We start from the raw sequence: 7,907 nt of genomic DNA, 5'->3' as shown, positions 1-7,907 counted from the left end.
CTTTCCTCTAGACTTTCACTACTAAATTAGAGACGGCTAGCGCAGATAGCCCTCGTGTAGCTTTGCGCGAAATTCAAAACAAACAAACAGACTAAATGTTCAACGTTAAGTAGAGTTCGGATATAAAAGGTAAATTACTGTAAGAAGTAAAATAAGATGTGTTATCAATTACTCTTCCATTCCCAGGTTAAAGCGTCACGTGCGATTTGGGGTTTGCTTTGTTTGTTGCGGATATTCACGCAAAGCCACACGAGGATTATTTGCACTAGCCGCCCCTAATTTCGAATTAGTAGACTAGAGGAAAGTCAACTAGTCAACAGTAGGATTCGTATAGTAAAGTTTGACTGTCACTCTTATAATGCACCCATGGCCCAAACATTCGGAACGCGGTCTTACATGAACGTAACACAATCTATGTGCCCTCAAATATATACAAACCGGTACACTAACCACTTAGCCACGCACGAACCCGTGAGTTTAAGAGCGATATGTTTACTGAATAATTTTCACGAAAATCACGTGAGCAAGATTTCCAAAAGTACAAAGAATCGGTTGTACTAAATAAGAAAAAAAAATCAAATACTAAAAAATAATATCAGCTCATCAAAGTGCGAATAGTTTGGTTTGTTAATGTAACGTCATTCTTACCTACACAACCTCGTGGCTCGTCACTGCCATCACCGCAGTCTTCTCTACCATTGCAATACATGTTCTGCCGTACACACTTCCCATTATTACAAGAAAATTCCGACACACCACACAACGCAGAAGACAGTGGCGCCCTCATTTCTGTGATGATGACAACAAACAGAAGTGTGTAGGTGCATGACGTCGTCATTGTGTCATTACTCCCCGTAAGATTGTGTGGTAGTTGTTGACCCCTCGACAGTCATCGGAAGCACTCGAGAACTTCTGTGGAATAATAAAAATAAAAAAAAAACGCAAGATTAAAAAAGAATCAACATTAATTGACTGGTTGATTCGGGTATTCGTGCAAAGATATAAAAAAACAAATTGCGCTAGTTGTTCCTAATTGTTAACTGATAAACTAGAGGGAAGTCAGTTAGTCAACAGCATCCATCCCCAATTCTTGGGCTATTCTAATCAAATAGTGGGATCCGCCACTTCTTTAACGAATCCACAACAACAAAGTGTGGAGCGCATTATTATTATTATTTGGGGGGGGGGGGTAATGGAACACTCGGATCCACAAACTGGCATGCTAATCAGTATATACCACACCGGGCCACAGAATCAGACAATCTTGATTTATAAGCTATAGTGTCTCCACACACGGAACCTGAGGGGCACAGCGGAATGTTTGCGGACTTGCAACACTAGAAACCTGGTTTCGATACCCGTGGTGGGCAGAGCACAGATGGCCCATTGTGTAGCTTTGTGCTTATCTTCAAACAAACAAACTCCACACATGTTATCCAAATTTTCTTAATTAAATTTTCAAAATATGTGACGAATAATATAAAATTCTTACTTCACCAGATAATTCGATTGGTCGCAGCTTATTGAACTGGTTAGACTATTGGTGATTTGAAGAAAAAAATCTGAAATGTTGGATTTAATTATCACATCTCAAGACACAGAGGACCGGAAATGAAGAATAGAGAAACACTGCAATGAAGAAAGTCAGGATGATACCTAGAGTTCTGTAGGACCGGAAATGAAGAATAGAGAAACACTGCAATGAAGAAAGGATCGGAAATGAAGAATAGAGAAATTGTGTAACGAACACGTATTTATATTGAATAATTATATGGTTGTTCGTGGAAATAACGTTAGAGAAACACTGTGATAAACATGAAGTTGTACTGAAGGAAGGCAGACTGATATCTAGAGCTTTGTAGGACTGAAAATCACGTATAGAGAAATGGGGATGAACAAGAAATTGTACTGAATAAATTCATAGTGACAACTAGAGCTTTGCAGAATCGGAACTCAATAATAGAGAAACAATGAACATGAAATTGTACTATAGAATTGTGAGGTTAGTTTAACGTTTTGTAGAACCCAAAATCAAGAATAAAGGAATATTGTGGTGAACATGCAGTTATAATGAAGATTATGGAGTTATAGATAGAATTGTATAAGACTGGAGATAGAGAATACAGGAACATTGTGGTGAACATGCAGTTATAATGAAGATTATGGAGTTATAGGTAGAATTATATAAGACTGGAGATAGAGAATACAGGAACATTGTGGTGAACATGCAGTTATAATGAAGATTATGGAGTTATAGATAGAATTGTACAAGACCGCAGGAACATTGTGATGAAAATACCGTTGTAATGAAGAAGTTTAAAGCTATAGCTGGGATTCTATAGAACCAGAAATCAAGTTTCTTTTTTTTCGGATATTTGAACAGAACTATTCAAGAGCGAGTTGCTCTAGCCGTCCTCAATGATAGACTGGAGGGAAAGCAGCTAGTCAACAGTACCTACCGCAAACGCTTAAGCTTCTCTTGTCTATCCGAATAGTGGGATATGACTGTCTCCCTTATAACGCACCCTCGCCCTTGAAGTGTGAACTGTGATTTTTTTGGGCAGTAATGGAACACCAACATGGACCCGTAGATCCATACATAGTCCGTACGCTAACCACTAAGCCACAGTCGGCCATCCGAAAACCAGAATTAACAAAGCATAAAAAAGGTCAGTAATGTATCAGTCATATTTTACAGTTAATGCCATGTAATTAGTATGCTCTAAGCGCCATAAAGGTTCTAAGTATCTATATCTTACATAGAAACTAAATGCAAAATATATTACCCACTTACTGTTGATTAAATTTAAATACAAAGTAAGTCATATCAAATTAAATACATCCTGAAAACTAAACACAATATCAGACGTATTATTTACATCTTTATAAACTACACACATTGAATTGTGTTAAACAAATCCTGTAAACTAAATACACTAACAAATCTATTAAACAAAGGTATTATAAATATCATGTGTATCATGTGTGAAAAATAGACACTTTTTTCAGAGTGTCTCTTCTTCACGTCGCTTGCCTGATTTTTTTTTTGTTGTTGTTGTTCGAAACACTTTTTTTTAGTCTCATGTTTTTTTATCAGTTTAAGTATAGACTTTAACTTGAAGAAGCAATTTTAAAACCTAATATACGAAAATAAAACTATTGGAAGTTATTTTACGTTGCTTCTAATTTCATTTAGGAAGGCTAAAAAGAAAGAGAAGGTGGCAGAAGAAATTAATTGATTGTAGGAAGAAGCAAAGCACTCGTTGATTTGATACCTTAGAGAATATTGTTCAGATAAATCACGTGATAGTCCTGTATGGGAAGTAATTAAAATTGTAACATTTTTGGAAATTTATGAAAGCGGTTTTGAAATTTTCTTAAATCGATCAGTTAGCTTAGATTTTAACATTCTCTGGTCCTTTTTCTGAAGAGATATAATGATAAACAAAGTCGAATTCGACCAAATCAAGTAACGAAAAATAAAGTCGAATTAGACCAAAGCAATTAATGACAAACAAATTCGAATTAGACCAAATAAAATAATGATAAACAAAGTCGTGTTGGTTAAATTATAGTCAGTAATAAATAAAGTCGTATAGGTTGTTAGTTGGACGATAATTGGTGTAAAAAGTAGTTTGGAATGAAAGTCAGCAATCAGTAACAAAGACATCTTGTGTCAAAATCGATAACAAATATATCAAGTCTTATTGTATCAAAGACAATGTTAAATAAGGTTAGTTAGTTTGTTTGTATTTAAGCACAAAGCCACACAATGGGCTATCTGTGCTCTATCCACCACGGGTATCAAAACCCGGTTTCTAGCATTGTAAGTCCGCAGACATACCGCTGTGCCACTAGGGGGCAATAAGGTTAGTAATCAATAAACAAAGTTATATACATATAAGATCAAAGTCAGTAATAAAAGAACTCCAGTGGTAGATTAATAGTTATTAAGCCCTTCTTCTTTGTTCGTCAAAAGTTTGTGGCAAGTGGGATGTTTTCAGATGTTTCTCTGACATTGCTAGAATTTTTTCTTATTTTTAAGAGGGGAGTCTATAATGTTGTGTCGTAGGGCTCAGTGAGTGTAATGAACGTAGAAATTTAAGCTAAACCCTTTCCGTGCCCAAGGCACATAAGGTCGATGCTTTTACACTCCAGTTCCAATGGCACAAGAGGAGGAGAACGGTGACACATTCCCCCTGGAAGGGATACTAATCTATCCCTTGTTAACCCTCAGCTAACAGTTAAGTATCCATGACGCGGGCCAGCTTTGAACTCGCAACCATCCGACTATAAGTCCAAAACGCAAAACCACTGAACCTCTATAATAGAGGATAATTTAAAATCATCACTATGGACAACAGTGAACAAGTTCGTAGAATAAAGGAAAGTCTGTTAATTAATAGACTTAAACCAAAGTTGAACGAGCAGAAACAGTGCGTTTCCTTTATTGTTGATTATAGGTTTAGTCCAATCTTGGTACGTATGTTTTTGTTTTTATTATTATTTATTGGAAATTATCTTGGTGACGTTCAATGACGATTTTCAAACCGAAATGAAAACGTATTTACAATCACGTGAAAAGTAGCATTCCTTATAAACTGTAAATTATAACATGATGCGAGAAGTAAACATAACATTCAGATTGATATTGTAAGGTACATTTTGACAGCTTAGTGTGTTTAGATCTAGTTAAGAGTGGATCCATTAAAACATTTCCAGAAACAGGGCACATAAATTCAGCCATAATATTTAAATCGTGTAAAACAGTAAAAAACACAGAATATTAGCAGGAATAAGAGGATGTTGTGGGGAGGATAATGAACCATCAAACATGAAGTTTAAAATTAGTTAGAAGTGAGACAGTAGGAGTTATGTTCAGGTTTCATAAAATCAATTACATCTGAACTGCGTGAGATACAAAAATTAGTATACGACCTTTTTAGTTGTGTCTAAAAAGTACGAATGCTTTTTAAAACAGCCCATCCTACCCGTATTGAAGAAATTAATCTCAAATACTGTAATGAGATGAAATAAATGAAATATGAATAATTAGGTAATACGATATATATATATATAGACAACAAAACCAAAAACATAAATAAACATTGCATAAAGAGATATAACTCAAAACTAACTAACAACCAAACTAGTTTTTACAAGTTTGGCATCAAATAAACAGTTATTACATCGAGAGAGACATCTTCTTCATTACATAAATAATAATTATAAATAATTATTAAATACTCACACATATTTAAAATGGCTGGTGTTTTGAAATCACGATTCCTTTTGGCCTCAGTCAGCAACTTCAAATCGACAACTGCAAAATGTTTGAGGGATAGTTTTAAATAATTTAGTTGAAACAACCAAACGATTATTTTACAAGATTTAATCTGAAAATCAATTAGTCATTTATATATATGCGAAATATAACGTAATAATCATTAGTATATATATATATATCACATACAAAAACAAATTAAATATTCTAAATGAGGAAATTACATAATATTTTGATCCATAATAAATCATTGATATAATATCTTTGTTCTTTAGTCCTAACTCTCGAACCCCTGACGGAATCTTAGCCTTAAAAGAATTGTCACTAAATAAAAACATCCATGTTACACGCCCTGATAAAGGCAATGCCACCATTATTATTCTGAACAAGAATGACCACCTTAATAAAATACATGATATTCTGGACGATTCTACAAAATTTAAAACCTTAAACAATGATCCTTTATCTGTTAGCATCCAACGTGAGGAAAAAATCCAAAGATACATGAGAGAAGTAAATCATTGATATTCTTGAATCGAGGAGTTTTATAATTCTAATTCAACATTTTGTTAAGCCTATATATATTATCATATATAATGGGTGATTTCAGTCTATTGATAAAATGGCATACTTTTGTCTTTCTCTTTAATTATTTCTAAACTGTGAAATATGTTACTGTTCCTGTTTTTTATATATCGCATCAATAACTATATATGATAATTGTGTCTAAGGTATTGATAAAATTACATACCTCAGTTAATTTGTAACTATGATCTTTTTTCTTATACCACTATAAGCAACAATGATCACACGTTTCACATGTTCTTCCTAAAATACTTGAACATAAATTTCAAATCATGTTTAATAATAGTTCATTTGCCATACAACTGAATGTCATTTGTTACCTTTCAGTGTAATGCAATACGGATACAATTCATTTCCAGTCACATTTATTCGCTTCAATCTTAGTGAGGGTAGGTAGTGCATCATGGCTAAGCCTCTTCTATATATTCGTGTCACGTTTTTCAGCCAGACTCCTGTATAATGCTTCCCATATCCTTTTTTTGGTAATCCAGATTAGTAGTCATTCAAACCGATATTTACTATTCATTTTATCCAATCGCTGTACAAGGATTTAGTATCCTGTTTTGGTTTTGTTTTTGTTGTTGGTGTTTTTTTTTGTTTGTTTGTTGTTTTTTTTTTGCTGGTTATTCTAAATTAGATATACTGACAGAAACGCCTCCCTACGGGCGGCTGTTTGTGTTAATAATTACTAATCGTAATATTCATACCTTATTGAAAAGAATTTAGAAAAAGTGAACAGTTTCTAACCAGGAATTTTTCCGGGAAGACTGCATAGGAAAAGTGTTCGGATTGTGCTGATATAAACTGTAATGTTTTTATATAGTACTACCCTTTATTGAAAAACATGACGGTTTTTTAGTACTATATTTACAAATTACATCAGTAAAGATATAATCAAACCCTCACGTACAGTCCTACTGAAAGTCGTGTTCTTGTTGTGAGGAGAGTACTTTTAATTAAAATTGTGTTCTTTAATACAGAAATGGTTGTTACACATACCGTAGTTATTTTTCTAATAGTCTGAATCTTGAATACCTAAAGTGTGAAATATTTTATAGATTTTTGTTTGTGTTGCCATTCATTAGATGGCGTCACATTGTATTTATTATTTCGGTCGCATATATAGATAGATACGTCCATTATGTTAAGATTACCTTGTTCATTGTTAGCTATATTTTCACTGTTACTGGTTTCTACAACAGTATTAACAATGTGTCTAAACTGTGTTGTAGTCACAGTCACTAATCGGTTCCAACTCTCTTCATTCTGTAAATATGGAGGCCAGATTATGGCCTACAATATTTGACCTCTTATCAACCATGAAAAATAACAAAACGGATGTCCTGCATTAGTTAGTATATACAAATTCAAGTAGAAATGTCTATGCGAGTGTGTGTGTGTAGGTGAATATATATATAAGTATAAAGAGAGAGAGGGAGACAAACGGATACACAAATATATAGACAATAGATTGTTTCATAAGTATTTCTGGTAAAAAGATGTATTTTAACTTTTATTATAGTACTTTTTGTACGCTTCTACACTTAATAATTTCCATTCATTAATTAGCATGTTTAACCTCACGTCTGTAGGAAGTAACCAGCCTGTTTAACCTCACATCTGTAAGAAATAATCAACATGTTTAACCTCACATCTGTAAGAAGTTAATCAGCATGTTTAACCTTACATCTGTAAGAAGTAACCAGCATGTTTAACCTTACATCTGTAAGAAGTAACCAGCCTGTTTAACCTCACATCTGTAAGAAGTTAATCAGCATGTTTAACCTCACATCTGTAAGAAGTTAATCAGCATGTTTAACCTTACATCTGTAAGAAGTAACCAGCCTGTTTAACCTTACATCTGTAAGAAGTAATCAGCATGTTTAACCTTACATCTGTAAGAAGTAATCAGCCTGTTTAACCTCACACCTGTAAGAAATAATCAACATGCTTAACCTCACATCTGTAAGAAGTAATTAACATGCTTAACCTCACATCTGTAAGAAGTAATTAGCATGTTTAACCTTACATCTGTGAG

General features: G+C 33.8%; 1 protein-coding gene across 1 annotated transcript in view; it reads right to left on the bottom strand.

Moving 5' to 3' along the window:
• LOC106460152 overlaps positions 1 to 7,907 on the bottom strand; it is a 46,167-nt gene that overhangs the window by 23,077 nt on the left and 15,183 nt on the right. The window contains exons 2-3 of the mRNA XM_013919839.2: positions 5,252 to 5,323; positions 649 to 912 (exon numbers count right to left, since the gene is read on the bottom strand). Coding sequence (XP_013775293.2) covers positions 649 to 838 — 190 coding nt within the window. The 5' untranslated portion in view covers positions 839 to 912; positions 5,252 to 5,323. The remainder of the gene's footprint in view (positions 1 to 648; positions 913 to 5,251; positions 5,324 to 7,907) is intronic.

This window comes from Limulus polyphemus, unplaced genomic scaffold (assembly GCF_000517525.1).
Source record: "Limulus polyphemus unplaced genomic scaffold, Limulus_polyphemus-2.1.2 Scaffold719, whole genome shotgun sequence".
Lineage (NCBI taxonomy): Eukaryota > Metazoa > Arthropoda > Merostomata > Xiphosura > Limulidae > Limulus > Limulus polyphemus.
The sequence above is the reverse complement of the archived record's forward strand: the minus strand, read 5'-3'. Positions and strand labels throughout refer to the sequence as shown.